Raw genomic sequence first — 15,419 nt, 5'->3', positions numbered from 1 at the left:
CAAGCTATCCTGCTCACAGTTGCTGCCTTGCTGCCCCAGGCTGTACATTGGGACGTTGCAGAGTCATCCTTTTACGTTTGTGCACACCGGATCAGCCTTTAGTTGCTAGGACCAACCTCATTATTTTTTTATTCACCTGTGTTTTTTTTGTTTTGTTTTTTGCTTTCCTTAGTCCTTGAATTAATTCCTCGAGTAGAGTCCAATCAGAATAGTTGGATAATCCTAACCTCTGTGCAAACACCATCTATTCTAATCGCGCATCTAACAGTCAGCCCTCGGTACCGGCGGGCTCCGCATCCGAGGATACGGAGAGCCGACTGTGCTATGCCATTTTATATAAGGGATTTAAGTATCCGCGGGTTTTGGTATCCACGGCGTGGGGGGTGGGGGTCCTGGGAGAAAGCCTCCGCGGATACCAAGGGACTACTGTATGCAGTTTCTCTAAGAATTCAGCGGAAATTGCCCTCCCCGAATTGATTCCCACCATTGCATGCTGGGGCGTAAGAGGAACCCGGCTTGGTAACTTCTCTCTACGAACCAACTTTTGGAGGAAGTCATCGCTGGGTTCCTGGTATGCCCTCAAAGGTAGGGTCGCCACGAGAAGCCAGAGGCGAGAAGCACAGAAGAGGCTGACTTCACCCGAAGGCAGGCCGTTTTCTGGTAAGGGCTGCAAAGTTGAGGCGTGTCTGAAGAGGCCGCTCAGGAAAGGGCCCTCTGGGAGCGAAGGGTCGAGGCGGGAGGGGATCCGGGGTCCGCGATGTGCCCAAGAGCCCGGCAGTGGGAGTTCCCACCTGCGGCGCTGTAAGGACCCGGAGTAACCGAAGGACTCTGCATGCGTCCCAGGACAGTGGGGGAATCGCAGGGCTGTAAACCTCACGCCAAGCCCCGCTCTCGTGACCCGCGCCTTGGAACACTGACAGCTCTAGACTCCTCTCCGACGAAAGCACGAAGACGCTCTCGCGCCGGAACTTTCAAACCGCGGAGGAGCCACGCCCTCCCTGGAACCGGAAGCTTTACAACTAGTGCCACTTGCAGGCTGGCTATTTATAAAGGGGCGGGGGCCACAGTAGGAACTGCAACTCCCAGAATGCAGCGCGGAGCTTCCTGTTTCCGGCGAGAGGACCTGAGTGAGTGTTTACACCGGCGGCCCTGCGGCCGGGTTCCTTCCGCGGGACGGGTGAGGGCGCTGGGTCCTGGGTCGCGCGGGCTCGACGTGTGTTGACTTAGTTAGCTGGTCCCGTGGGAGCGGTGGGGCCGTTACCCAAAAGGTAGTGTCCCTGTTCCAATATAAACTATCAGTGACCTTGGGCCACTGACTTCACCTTTCTGAGTCTCGGTTCCTTTGTCTGTAGTATGTAAATGAGAATTCCTGTTTCAGGGAACAGTTGTGAGGATTAAATGAGATATGGTAGATTAAAAGCCCCATTTCCTTCCCTGCCATAAACCTGGAGATGGACGGTTTGAGGATGCCTTAGGGTCTGCTGGGCAGCCTCTGAAGCCTTTTCTTTCCTCTTACAAAGAAGCCACTTTGGAAGCAATAATGATGATAGCAAGGGCTTATCTTGCCTTACAAGGTTCTTCCCTCAGGTTTTTGATTCATTTTCTGGGCACCCATAAGTACTGCGCATTGGGACAGTAGCGACCAAAAATTCTGGTCTTTGCTTTCAAGAGCCTCTAAGAATGGGATGCGGGGGAGATTGAGAAGTAAATAGATATTTGTAACCCTTTGCCATGAGGGAATATGACAACAATAGAGGGAAGAGGGGACAGGAGAGGTTGTATTTGGGTTGGTCTTGATGGGAGTTTGCTTAGAGATGGAAGAGAGAAGAGGAGTTATATGCAGAGTTAGCAGATGAGCGGAGGTATAAAGTGGGGGAGAGCTTTGTTTTGAATCCAGGCTTGGGGAGGGTGGGGCAGCCCAGAGCTCTTGAAGAGGAAGGCTGGCAGAGAGAACAGTTGTGAATGTTTTTTAAAGCCAGGCTGTGCCGTTTAGACTTATTCATAGAGGTGGTCTGGAGTCATTGGAGGGATTCTAAGCAGAGGAGTGACTTGATCAGATCTGTGTTTTAAAATGATGGCTTGGGGGCTTCCCTGGTGGCGCAGTGGTTGAGAGTCCTCCTGCCGATGCAGGGGACGCGGGTTCGTGCCCTGGTCGGGGAGGATCCCACATGCCGCGGAGCGGCTGGACCCGTGAGCCATGGCCGGTGAGCCTGCGCGTCCGGAGTCTGTGCTCCGCAGCGGGAGAGGCCACAACAGTGAGAGGCCCGCGTACCGAAAATAAATAAATAAAAAATAAAATGATGGCTTGGGTGGCAGCATGGATATTTGGTAGGGAGAGGCCAGAGGCAGGGACCTTCTTGTAAAGCTGTGTGGTAGTTAAAGCAAGAGTTGATGAAGAAACACGGAGTGTACATAAGGGAGAGTGTTGGATGATCTCATTTGAACCTCACAACATTCCTATTAGCTGGCATGACATTTTTTTTTTTTTTTTTGCGGTACGCGGGCCTCTCACTGTTGTGGCCTCTCCCGTTGTGGAGCACAGGCTCCGGACGCGCAGGCTCAGCGGCCATGGCTCAGCGGCCATGGCTCACGGGCCCAGCCGCTCTGCGGCATGTGGGATCTTCCCGAACTGGGGCACGAACCCGTGTCACCTGCATCGGCAGGCGGACTCTCAACCACTGCGCCACCAGGGAAGCCCCTGGCATGACATTTTTATGTCCACTTTAAAGCTGAAGAAACTGAGGCTTAGAGAGCTGAAGTCCCTTGCTGTCTGTCATAGGATGAGTGAAGAGAGGACCCCAGGTTCTAGTTCTGGCCTCCTGATGCTGCATCTTGCGCTTTTCCAAGTGTCACCCTGAATTACCTCTCATTCAGCCCCCTGGTGGGGTGGGGGCGGTGTAGGGTGGTGGTCTGTCCTTTAACCACTAAGGCTTTGTTCCTTACAGGGAGAAAGAGAGAGCGCGAAAGAGAGAGGATGTCTCTCTCAGATTGGCACCTGGCGGTGAAGCTGGCTGACCAGCCACTTGCCCCCAAATCTATTCTTCGGTTGCCAGAGACAGAGCTTGGAGAATACTCACTGGGAGGCTATAGTATTTCATTTCTGAAGCAGCTCATTGCTGGCAAACTCCAGGAGTCTGTTCCAGACCCCGAACTGATCGGTGAGCCTCTGTGGACTAAGGATGGGCTGCTGCTCTGATCTCTTTTGGGGGAGAATAATTCTGGAATTAAAGGGTAAATTAAGAGTTTGGGATTTGTCTCCTAATGTTAACACTCCAGGGAGTTGATTGTTGTTGGGTGAATAGAAACACAAATCATAATGGAAGTGATTGTTGTTGGGTGAATAGAAACACAAATCATAATGAAACTATTGTTGCCATTTTAGTCCTTCGTTATACTGAGCTACTTTATCACAACATTCCTTAACTATGACATTGTTGAATTATTTCTCTGATAGAGCAAGAGTTTGGGGTAGGGAGACTTCCTTGGTGGTCCAATGGGTAAGACTCCGTGCTCCCAATCCAGGGCGCCTGGGTTCAATCCCTGGTCGGGGAACTAGATCCTGCATGCGTGCTGCAACTGAGAATTCGCATGCCCCAACTAAGAAGCCTGCGTGCTGCAACTAAGACCCGGCACAGCCAAAAAAAAAAAAAAAAAAAGAATTTAGGTTAGGAAGGAGGAGCTGGCTAGGGAAAGCCCCTCAGTATATGGCATTTGAGCTGGGTATTAAGGGGTGGTTAGAAGGATTTTTGGTTGGTTAGAGGTAAGGCAGTGAAAAAGGACAGATGGCAAGGGCATTCTAAGTGGAGGAAGAAGGAATTTAAATATAATTTCTTCCTTCCTTCCTTCCTTCCTTCCTCCCTCCCTCCCTCCCTCCCTCTCTCCCTCTCTCCCTTCCTTCCCCTCCCTGCGTGGCTTGTGGGATCTTAGTTCCCCCACCAGGGATTGAACCCAGGCCCCGGCAGTGAAAGTGAATATAATTAAATTATATTATAAACTCAATGTCATATAAACTGACAAAATGGTATAAGCTGGCAAAAAGTGTGTTTTCAGTCATAAAAATATGGGGTTCATCCTTTTTTATTGTTGCATTTTCCCATTCATTTAAATCGAGCAGTCTCCATGGTGTTAAGCTCTAGAGTTTTCCTGCATAGATTCTGTGTTTTATCAGTTTGTGCTCGCTAACAGTTGTTATTAAAATGTATTTATTGGGTTTCCCTGGTGGCTCAGTGGTTAAGAATCCGCCTGCCAATGCAGGGGACACGGGTTTGAGCTCTGGTCCGGGAAGATCCCACATGCCACGGAGCAACTAAGCTTGTGTGCCACAACTCCTGAGTCCATGTGCCACAGCAACTGAAGCCCATGCACCTAGAGCCCGTGCTCTGCAACAAGAGAAGCCACCGCAATGAGAAGCCTGCGCACTGCAACGAAGAGGAGCCCCTGCTCGCCTCAACTAGAGAAAGCCCGCCAGCAGCAGTGAAGACCCAACACAGCCAAATAAAAAAACTTAAAAATGTATTTATTAAGTAAGAGTACCTTTAAAAGCATATATCATTCTCTAGCTATCTGTCCAATCAAGATAAGGTTCTTAGGGGACAAAAATCATTTAAATTGTTTTGAGGAGCAAAATATAAATGAACAGTTCTTTTTTTTTTTTAGATCTGATCTACTGTGGCCGGAAGCTAAAAGATGATCAGACCCTTGACTTCTATGGCATTCAGCCTGGGTCCACAGTCCATGTTCTGCGCAAGTCCTGGCCTGAGCCTGATCAGAAACCAGGTGAGAGAGTGCTGTCTGTAAGACAGGCAGGGCTTCTGTAATATCTACAAGGGAAGGAGGGTCTGTGTGTGTTCTTGAGGCAAGGGCCTGGAAGGAGGGTCTGTGTGTGTTCTTGAAGCAAGGGCCTGGGTGGAACAAAGGGGTGATTTACTGAGATGATAATAGAGGATATCTTTATTACTTATTGGATTAGACCACATTGATTAACAGAGTACAATTTTGATCTTGCTGCCAATGCCACTAACAGAAAGGGATTTGTTTCTCTACTTTTAAGTTCATTACCCACTGTTTTAATGGGGTGGGGAGGATGTGTCTATTTAAATTCCTTTAGGGAGTGAACTTTGTATTTTTGTTATTGTTGTTCTCATTAGAAAGAAGCTGGAAACTCCCTGCTTTCCTCTAAATGCTGTAGTGTGCTCTCATGTTAGCAAATCTTCGCACAAACTGTTGCAGGCGGTGATTTGTTCAGTCACCTCACTCCTGCTATACTGATAATTTATTTTCCTGAAGTTTGAAAATGTTTGAGTGGTATGAAAGTAGCTCTTGGAGAAAACATACAAAGCCTCTAATGCTTTTTTGATTTATTAATAAAAGGTGCTGCTTGGAATTTAAATTTTGCATCTGTGTTTTAAAAGCCTCCCCAAAGATAAAGCTAAGCTGTATAAGAGATTAGCTTTGTTAAAAACGGGCAGTTTGACATATTTTAATAATGTTCACGATTGCTTTGACTGGTTATTAGCTTGAAATTTTTCCTCTTTTCAATTCTAAACATAAAGGACAAAAGATCTTCTTTTGTACCCTGATGGGAAGTGAGAAAGAGAAAGGCAGTCTCTGACATCTGGGGGCTGGCCTGGCCTTCAGCTAGGCCTTGAAACATGAACAATTTCACAGGTCACCAACATCTACAAGGCCACTCACTCTGGGACTGTAATGGATCAAGACAAAAACAAGATTCTTCTCATTTCTGAACAGAGACAAAAACATGAACATTGTCCAAACCAGAAAAATGACCAAATATCCCTCTATCCTGGCAATTATGAGTGACTGCTGCTTCTTTACCAATTACAGCTTTCACCTTGCGCTAGTTTTCCTTCCTTCTAGATAAGAATTATTAAGATACGTGATCATAATCATACTTCCTGACAGCCTCTAGTCCAGAGTAAAACCCTGCTTCCTTAAACTTCACCTGCCAAGTCACCCAACCAAAGCCCAAATCCTGTAAGTTCTTTCTGACTCCCTCTTATTGAGATGCCCCATGGTTCTCGTGGTGGCATTCTCTCTGTAAGAGCAGTAAACGCAACTTGCTCAACTGTAGGTGTACCCCTCTGATCTTTGGCTGGAGGGGATTGACAGAAGGAAAGTAGCATTTGTTGCTTCTTCCAGCCAGATTGTTTCTCTTTGGTATCTCATTTAATCATTACAGTGGCTCAGCAGGGTAGGGTAACAGCATTAGCATTTTATAGACAAGAAAAAGCGGGTTAGAAAGGTATTTATTCAAGGTCACCTGCTTAGAAAATGACTGTAAGAGCTGGGATGTGAATCCAGGTTTTCCTGGCTCAAGAGCCCATGTTCTTTCCACTGAGCTGGCTGCCTCTCACTTCCAGAGGGTGAAACTAGCTCAGAGATGTTAAAGAGACAAGCATAACTCTTAGCTGATTGTGGGCTTAAGATTTTGAGTCCTTTTCATCCCTCCTTCTGCCTGGAGATTTATTTTTGAAACAAACGGACTTTTTGTTGGGAGGTGAAAATAAACTTTTAGATTTGAAAATAAACTTTTGTGACAGCATTTTGGGTATTTTATCCTTGAGTGTTCTTCCAAAAGGAAGCACATTTCTTTTATCTCCCACCAGATTAGATCCTGTAGGAGGAAAAGGTGTCAGTTTCTTCCTTCCCACCTGGATCCTTTTGGTGGTTCTCCGCAGAGGGTTACAAATTCCTTTAGGATCTCACTTAGGCCTGCTGTTTGAGCAGGGGTGTGTACCCCGGGCTCCAGCCACCAAGAACGACTTACTGTTCCTTCGAAGCACCTCTTATATTCTTCCGTGCCTTTGCACTCGTTCTCACTTAGGCCTGGAATACCTTCTCTTCCCAGTAAACATCTGCTTTACCTTAAATAATCCCTCTCAAACGTTCTCTTCTGGGAGGCAGCTCTGTGTGGGCCTCCCTCTCAGTAATGGCTGTCTGCCTCCATGTTCCTAATGCCCTCGCTGTGGTCCGTGCCTCTGTTGAAGTCCTCAGCATGGTATTTTGTAATTGTGTGTGTGTGTTTAATTCAGTCTCATTTCTCCTACTGTTAAGTTCCTTGATGGCAGGGACACTCACTTTTTGTATTCCTGTGTCTTGCACAAAACAAGATTTACTCCAAAACCATGGCGTAAATGCTTAGCACAGGTTTGTTGAATGAATAAATTAGGTGATTTACTTGAGGTGAATATGTTTCAAAAGAGACAACCCTCATGATTAGAGCTATAGGTAAGGATGTGGTTGCCACACTGAACCCTAGGGATGCTGTTCACCTTGCTCTGGGAATGGTGCGTCTGGATTTGGGCAGTACACAGTCCATATAATCACAAGTAGCCGTTTTGGGTGAGGGTCTCCACACTTTTAAAAGTGTGATCCAGGGTGGACTTCCTGCCTACTCCCCCTTCTTTTACCCAAATTTCTTTACCTGTGAGATGGGCTGATGTCCTAAATAGTAAAGTGACCAAGTAAAACTGAGACAACTGCTAAACGTTCCCATGTATATGAGTCATTGTGTCCAAAGATCAAAAAGGAGCTTTGAGTCCCAGTGACATGCTTGTTTTTGGACATGTGATGAGTTTGTTAAGAACCCTAGAAGTACAGTGTTTTCTTGGTCATTGTTGTATTTGTTTTTTTTAATCAAAATAATATTACAGAGGCCTGAAAGAAAATATCCAAAAGAAAAGAGTTACCCCTGATCCTGTCACCCTAGCTTGTTCCCTTCCAGCCTGGGCCCACGTGCACACTGACACACATCACAAAGTTTTACTAGAGAATGCGCATACAACTATGTTCTATTTCTTTCTCTTAACATATTGTGTCAACATAGCTCCATATTGTTCAGATGGCTTGCAGCACTTATTTTAAATCATTGCACAAAAGTCTGCTGGGTTCCTTATACCCTCCTCCTTTTCAAATGTGAAAAGCCTAGAACTCCTGCAGTGGGATATTGGTCAGAACAGTCTCTTTCATGTGGTAAGATTCCCCTCTGCTGGAACTTGAATTTGCTTATCTACTGAAGATACTTAAAAGGAGTGCAGTTCTCACATCTATGACATAAATGCTTTTTTCTGATCGGGTGCCCATTTTTAGTGGGGGTCTGAGGGAAGGGAACCTGCACCTGGGCACTTGCTGAAGTGAGGTGCGTCTGCAGCAGGGGCAGGGCGGGGCTGTAGGGTAACTGAGTGTCTTGTCCCCAGAACCTGTGGACAAAGTGGCTGCCCTGCGGGAGTTCCGGGTGCTGCACACTGCCCTGCACAGCAGCTCCTCCTACAGGGAGGCGGTGAGTATGTGCTGAGCCCCCTGCGAGATGCTTGCCAGGCCTGCTCGAGAGGGGTTGAAGTGGTGTAGAGAGGGAGCTGGAAGCCGGTTGCCAAGGCTCCCAAGAGTTCCTTGGGGAGTTTTTGCCATGTCTGTGGCTCTCAGTAGAGCCCTATCTTCCCCCAGAGAGACTCTCAGCTAGGCATTGTTGACTCCCTCTAATGAAAATGATACAACCTCTCCTGACGTTGGCCTCATGGAATGAATATGGTTACAGCAAAGGATGCATATACTGTTTCTGCTGGGCCTCATTCTTTGACTTTGGCTGAACTGCCTGCCCCCCACTCCTTACCAGGATTTCCTCACTGGGAAAATGCACTGATGTCTTTCTATAGGAGAGTCGATAATCAAGATCAATACAGCTGCAGGGCTTCCCTGGTGGCGCAGTGGTTGAGAGTCCGCCTGCCGATGCAGGGGACACGGGTTCGTGCCCCGGTCTGGGAAGATCCCACATGGTGGGGAGCGGCTGGGCCCGTGAGCCATGGCCGCTGAGCCTGTGCGTCCGGAGCCTGTGCTCCGCAACGGGAGAGGCCACAACAGTGAGAGGCCCGCGTACCGCAAAAAATAAATAAATAAAAAAGATTAATACAGCTGCAAACTTCCCAATATATATAAATGTGAAATGGTAATTGTGTGGAGATTGAAAAGGACTTTTGGGATCTAGAGAAACCTTTGTTATTGGGCTTTTAATGAGAGCTTTTATTTTAGAAGCACTAGAGCTGTAAATGGGGGAAAAGACCAGAGATTGAAGGTTTACTGTGCTCTTGCTTTTACACTGTTTGTTTCCCCTCCAGTAAGCCATGATCTCAGAGAAAAAAGAGGTTCATCTGTTTCCTGGGGCTACTGTCCCATTGCGGTGGTGTATGTGCAAGCACTTAGAGGGAGCAGAGTGTGGGGATTTGCTGAGTGCATTGAGCTAGTTGGAGTGCTCAGCCCTCCCCACTTCTCTTGCAGGTCTTTAAGATGCTCAGCAATAAGGAATCTCTGGATCAGATCATTGTGGCCACCCCAGGCCTCAGCAGTGACCCCATTGCTCTTGGTAAGTGCAAGGCTGAGCTTAAGGAAATAGGAGCTGTTGGAGAAGGAGAAACCAGGAGGAGGCAATGACCTTAAAGAACCTTTGACCATCTTGTGAAGAATCACTGGTCTTGTGGCTGGAGGGGGAATAATCCAGATGTATTCCATACACCCAGCCCTCCACGAGTTGTCAGTCCCACAGCGAAAATATGGCCTGACTAACATCAGAAATGAGACTGTGAGGAAGCCATGTGAGGGCAGCTGTTAGCCCGAACCACAGCCATCAGGGAAGACTTCCTGCACACCTTGATGGATAAGGGAAGAACCCAGAGATAAGGGGAAGAGAGGCTGGTGTAGTGGTACACAGCATGTAACCTAAGTGCGGGGGGCAAGTAGGGAGCAAGATGGAGAGCACGTCGTTGTGCTCCTGGGGCTTTGTTTCCCCCTCTTCTCGTGAGGGCTGCTTTGTAGTCTTGCGTCCCTGTTAAGCCGGTTGCTCTGAGGCCTGAAAGTCTCTTCTCCCCACTGGATCTGACTAAATTTCCAGTCTCTGAGGTGAGCCCTGTTCTCCTTCAGGGGTTCTGCAGGACAAGGACCTCTTCTCTGTCTTTGCTGATCCCAACATGCTTGATACGTAAGTATACCCATCTTATTAAGGGGACCCTGTCTCTCCTCATGGTCGGGCCAGAAACCTAATCGTTGCCCTGGATTCTGCTGTTGCAGCCCATCCCCCAAATCTGTCTTCTAAATGTGTCAGGAGGTGAGAAGGAGCAAGGGCTATGGGGGGAATAACAAGCCCAAGGGCAGGGGCATGCAGAGATGTTGGGATGAAGCAGGTTCTGAGGGAGGTGGCTTTGCAGGCCATGCTCACTTTAGATCTCATTCAGTAGATATTAGGGAGCCGTTGAAGGATTTTAAGCTGGGAAAGACACAGGTGCATACATCCCAAAATTTTAGAGCTGGAAGGGATAGTAGAGGTTGTGTCCCCTTATTTGCAAGTGAAGAAAACATCCAAAGCCTGGAATGAGAAGGGACCTGTCAAAGATTGCCCAGTGAAGTAGTGGTGGAGTCCAGACCAGAAACTGACCCCTGAGCCTCCTGGGCTGTGCATGTCCCATCATGCATTGCCAGAGGGGAAGGTGAAGCATCTGCAGGGGGGCCCGGGGGTGAAGGCCTTGCTGTTCCTGGGGACAGAGCAGCAGGGGCACAAGCCGACTGGAGGGAAGTGCTGAAGACTGGGAAATTGAAGGGCAGGCGTGGGTGACTTGATTGTTGTTAGGGGCACCCAGAATCCCTGTCATGGCCAAGGGTGCTTTTTCCTTCTTAGTCACACTTGGGTTTCTTCCTGCCCCATCTCAGGTTAGTGCCTGCTCACCCGGCTCTGGTCAATGCCATTGTCTTGGTTCTGCACTCGGTGGCAGGCAGCACCCCACTGCCGGGGGCCGACTCCTCTTCCCGGGGTATGCCCTCCAGCTCGTACCGGGATATGCCAGGTGAGCCCCAGGACAGTGGAACACAGGCCCCCTCGGGAGCGGGCAGTGGTCCAGGGGTTTGCTTTACTCAGCAGCTATGTATAGTGCTGGCAGAGGGCGTTCCTTGGGAACTCTCAATTTGAGTCAAGGAGTGCATCTGTCCTGTAATTTTCCAAGGGGAGAGCTGAGATTCTGGAGCTGCGCCTGTGCCTCTGTTCTTCCTCCTGAAATCTGTTCTCCCTCCTCCAGGTGGCTTCCTGTTTGAAGGGCTCTCTGATGATGAGGATGACTTTCACCCAGTAAGTGGCCTGGCTGCCTGCCATTTGGGGGAGATGGCGCTGGGGATGCACCCCTCCCTGGGACCTGGCACGCCCCAGCTGGGAGGTGATCAGGAGACCCTTTGGTGACCCAGCTATGTCATACTATTGCTGTCTGAACCTGGCAGCTTGGGGAGGTTCCCCAAGAACTGTTCCTGGAACGGGGGTGGGCTTCATCTGAGAACGTCACAGGGCTGCTTCCCTGATTCTTGGTGCCTCTCTTGTTCAGAGCGCCAGGTCCACGCCCTCGAGCAGCACACCCAGCTCCCGCCCAGCTTCCCTGGGGTACAGTGGAGCTGCCGGGCCCCGACCTATCACCCAGAGCGAGCTGGCCACCGCCCTGGCCCTGGCCAGCACTCCGGAGAGCAGCTCTCACACGCCAACTCCTGGCACCCAGGTATGGAGAGAGGGCGGGAAGATCAAGGCCAGGCCCCTAAGGGAGAAGGTCCCAGTGGCGACCTTCCCGTCACCAGCCTTTAGGGCTTAGAAGTCTGGGGTTCATCACGGGAAGTCTGATTAACTCCTGCCAGCACTTTGGAAGAACCTTCCGTCACATAAGACACCCTCACTTGTCCCTGAAAGTGGCCAGACATCACAGGCTTAAGCATTCCTGGTGACGGTCACTCCAGCTTGCAAGGCCATCTGTCCCAGTGCTGGGTCCTAGGCTAGGTCGGGGGCTCCATTCCATCTCCCTGGAGCAAAAGAGAACAGAACCTTTCCCGCCCACATAGAGAGCTTTTGGGTACCTCTGTGTGGTTGTCTCATGCAGGCCCCTGCTGGGAGGCAGTCGTGGGGCACCCAGGGGCACCCTGGGTGATGTGACAGCAGTGGATATGTGCTGGGAGACTGAGGTGTCTCTGAGCGTGGCGCTGACCCTGGTTTGTCTCTAGGGCCATTCGTCAGGGACCTCCCCGGTGTCATCCGGCGTCCAGTCAGGGACGCCCATCACCAATGATCTCTTCAGCCAAGCTCTACAGCATGCGCTGCAGGCCTCCGGGCAGCCCAGCCTTCAGGTCAGTCTTCCCCACTCCTGATGTTCACATGGCTTCTTAGTTACTTTGGACACTGAGCTTTCTTCTGCTCTCTGGAGGCCCTTCCCACTTGGCCTGCTTTGCTCCAGGAACAGCTGGGGCGTGGCAGTGTGACAGGAGAGGATGCTCCCAGCACGGGCAGTTGTCCCTGTGGCTTCCACTCCTGCACCCAGTGACCACGGCCTGGCGCCGCTGACCACCTGGCTTGAATCCTTGTGGCAGTTTTAATTGAAGAGACAACTCATCCATTCTGTGAACGGTGACTGAGCCTTGAGCACGTATATACCGGGCCTGGGTCCAGCTCCTGGGGTAGAGACGAGCCAGTGCTCATCCCTGCCATGGAGGGGTGCCAGGCAGTTACTGCAGTGAGGGAGCAACAGGGTGAGAAGCCCAGCCCAGGCTTGAGGTGAGGGCCTAGGTCAGGGAAACCTTTTCTGAGGAAGGGGTGTTTGGACTGACTGTCAAAGAATTAGAGGTTAGCCAGGCAGGGAAGGGGTGTTTGGTTGAGGGGACATGGTGTCCAGGTAGACCCAGCCACCTGTTTGAGTGAATGTGGAGGTACAGGTGACAAAACTCAAATAGGCAAGCCCAGAAGGCGGTGTCCTTGTGGGGAGGATCCTGAGATGGAGCCAGAGTAAAGGAGAGCAGGAGCCTGAGTGTGAGGGCCTCATTGGGTGCCTGCGTAAGGAGATTAGTCTTGTCCTGTGGTCACCAGGGAGCCATGGAAGATTTTAAGCAGCGAGTGACACCATCTCCCCTGCCTTGCGGAATGTGGAAGCTTAGCTAGCAGCTAAGTGCAAGGGGTTCACATTCTACTGCATGCCTCTGTGCACAGGCTGTTTGCTTCACTCTCTTTCCTTTGCTCCTAAGCCTGGGGCATGAAAGTCATTTCTGGAACTTGTCCACGGTCATCAAGCCATTAAGTGATAGAGACAGGGTCAGGCCCGTGTGGTTTTCGGCAGCCCACATGGCCCTGGTGGACAGTGAGAGGAACGGGAGCAGGACCCGTGGACAGCTGGTCTTTTCCATTCCTTCATCTTCCCCATCCTGATGCCTGTTCACTCTGCTCTCCAGCTCAGAAGCTTTCATGTGTCTCCCTGGCCTGTAACATGAGTTTGAGTTGGTTTGTGCGGTTTTTTAAAAGCCCAGCACATCCTCACCCTTGCCTGCCTACTTCTCTGAATTTGCATTTCATCCCCACTGCCTTCTCCTTCCCATAGTGTGAACACGGCCTTTTCCCTCAGGTGTGTACTTCCTTCTGCATGGGATAGAGATATTGATGAAGCTTTGAAAATATGAAATTTCTTTAAACTCTTAGGGTAGAGAAGGACTTTCATAGCTGAAAGTCAAAATCGAGGAACCATTGTATAAAGAGTAAAAGATATTTTGAGTTAATAAATGTGAACGTTGCTGCATAGCAAATCAAACCCAACCAACCAACCAACCAAAAAAAAGAGACGTCTGAAAGCTAATAACAAACTGGGCAAGAAATCTGCACGTATCAGACAAAGGGCAAAACCTCCCTGAACTATAGAAGTTCTTGTGGTTTAGGACCAAGAACGCCATAGAAAAATGGGCAAAAGACATGAACAGACTATTCATGAAGAAGGAAGTACAGATGGCCCTTAAAGCTGTGTAATTCCTTGCAGTCCCATTTCTCAAAATTTATCCTGAAGATGTTTGTGCATGTAGAGGATGAGATTTGTACACAACCAGTCACTGCAGTGTTGTTTGTAATGGCAGAGACTGGGAACAGCCCAGTTGTACATTTCAGGACATCCACAAGTTGGAATGTTATACAGTTATTAAAAAGTTCTTTATGTATTGGCATAGGGAGCTCTCTAGGATACATTAATATGTTGGGGGAATAAAAGGAGGGGTGTAAGGAAAGGGTAAATATAGGAATATATATTCGTATTTCTTCAAAGAAAATAAAATACGTTATCGGGGTGGGGAGGGGAGTAGATGAGAGCGAGACTTTTCACTGTGTATCATAGTGAAAAGCGAAGTTAATTTAAAAATGTACCCACCCACCCGTTTGTGTGTGTGTCTATACATACAGCAGGAGAAAGAAACTTAATCTTTTGAAATTTAGACATTGAGTACTTTGTGATTTCTCTTTTGATCCTTATGTTACATTTTCCCCTTTTTTATTGGAAAGACTTTTACTGTAACTTGTTCTCTAAACCCTCAGCCTCTCTTGTAGTTCTCCTAGAAGCGCTGTGTTGTATGGAACTTCACATCAGCAACTTTACTGAGGGAACCCGCCTTTCTCTCTCCCCCTGAAAGGACAGACATAAGCAAGTCACTGTAGGAGCCTAACTAACAGCTTCTGCCTGTCCTGTCTTTCTGCAGAGCCAGTGGCAGCCCCAGCTGCAGCAGCTGCGTGACATGGGCATCCAGGATGATGAGCTGAGCCTGCGGGCCCTGCAAGCCACTGGGGGGGACATCCAAGCGGCCCTGGAGCTCATCTTTGCCGGAGGAGCCCCATGAACTCCCTGCTCCTCCTGAGCCCCCAGCAAACTGCCAAGGCCGCTGCCCATGGGAAGCACTCTTGAAGGTGCCCCATCCCTCCTCTCCCCAATACACCTGATGGTCGACCTTCTGCTTTGCCCAGTGCTTGGCCTTTCTGGCTGATCTGAGCTGGTAGAGGCAGTGGGGCAAGCACGGCGTGCAGGTTTTGGTGCCGTGGCATCAGGGAGCACAGCTGGTCCCTGCTTCTGGGCCCTGGGTGGAGAACTTTAGATCCACATCCTGATATGCTGCGTGATGCCCACGCTGGTTTTTTGGCAGAAGTTTCCAGTGGTAGCCCCCAGAGCCTTTGGTGCTTTGGGTGTGGCATCCTCAGGATGTGCCCAAGGACTGCTGCCCAGTCTCCATGTGGCTGCTGTGTTACAGCTGTGGCCAGAAGAGGCTGTGCTTCTGAGGTGACCGGTCTCAGGAGGGGCCAGGTGGACTTCCGGGGCAGCAGGTCGGGGAAGCTCACCCTCCACATCACTCCCTCTCCCAAAGGCTTTCAAAAGATTTCTTGTCCCTCCCCCGGCCTAGTCTCACCAGGCACTCTTTGATGGCCTGTTCTGTAATGATGCCAGAATCCAGGCCTCAGAGCCATGCCAGGAGGCAGGGCCCTCTTCTCTCTCCTGAAGATGTAAATACAAGAGCCGTTAAATAACAATACTAAACAACAACACAAACAGGGCCCAGCTTTCATACTGAAGAGAGGGCACGAACCCCCAAGCTGCTGC

The 15,419-nt window shown here is 49.6% G+C and overlaps 1 protein-coding gene across 2 annotated transcripts; it reads left to right on the top strand.

Moving 5' to 3' along the window:
* Window positions 1-1,113: 1,113 nt before the first annotated feature.
* On the top strand, window positions 1,114-14,775 carry UBL7 (ubiquitin like 7). 2 transcript variants are annotated; one of them, XM_065900411.1, is made up of 11 exons: window positions 1,114-1,127; window positions 2,946-3,158; window positions 4,657-4,776; window positions 8,217-8,299; window positions 9,292-9,376; window positions 9,931-9,988; window positions 10,714-10,847; window positions 11,076-11,125; window positions 11,373-11,540; window positions 12,034-12,156; window positions 14,530-14,775. In XM_065900411.1, the coding sequence occupies exons 2-11, from the start codon at window positions 2,975-2,977 to the stop codon at window positions 14,665-14,667; spliced, it is 1,143 nt and encodes a 380-aa protein (XP_065756483.1). In that variant the 5' UTR covers window positions 1,114-1,127; window positions 2,946-2,974; the 3' UTR covers window positions 14,668-14,775. The 2 variants fall into 2 exon arrangements, with proteins under 2 accessions (XP_065756483.1, XP_065756474.1); XM_065900402.1 differs by having other exon boundaries at window positions 1,114-1,177.
* The last annotated feature ends 644 nt before the right edge of the window (window positions 14,776-15,419 follow it).

The sequence above is a fragment of the Phocoena phocoena genome, chromosome 2 (assembly GCF_963924675.1).
Source record: "Phocoena phocoena chromosome 2, mPhoPho1.1, whole genome shotgun sequence".
In the NCBI taxonomy this organism is placed as follows: Eukaryota; Metazoa; Chordata; class Mammalia; order Artiodactyla; family Phocoenidae; genus Phocoena; species Phocoena phocoena.
Note: the sequence above shows the minus strand (reverse complement) of the source record. Positions and strands in the feature narration are given on the sequence as shown.

Excerpts from the sequence above, each read along its gene's own strand:
- UBL7 (XM_065900411.1), top strand. The coding sequence starts at position 2,975 with ATGTCTCTCTCAGATTGGCACCTGGCGGTGAAGCTGGCTGACCAGCCA. Across the intron at positions 4,777-8,216 it reads TGAGCCTGATCAGAAACCAG|AACCTGTGGACAAAGTGGCT; the intron begins GTGAGAGAGTGC and ends TCTTGTCCCCAG. Across the intron at positions 11,541-12,033 it reads CGCCAACTCCTGGCACCCAG|GGCCATTCGTCAGGGACCTC; the intron begins GTATGGAGAGAG and ends GTTTGTCTCTAG.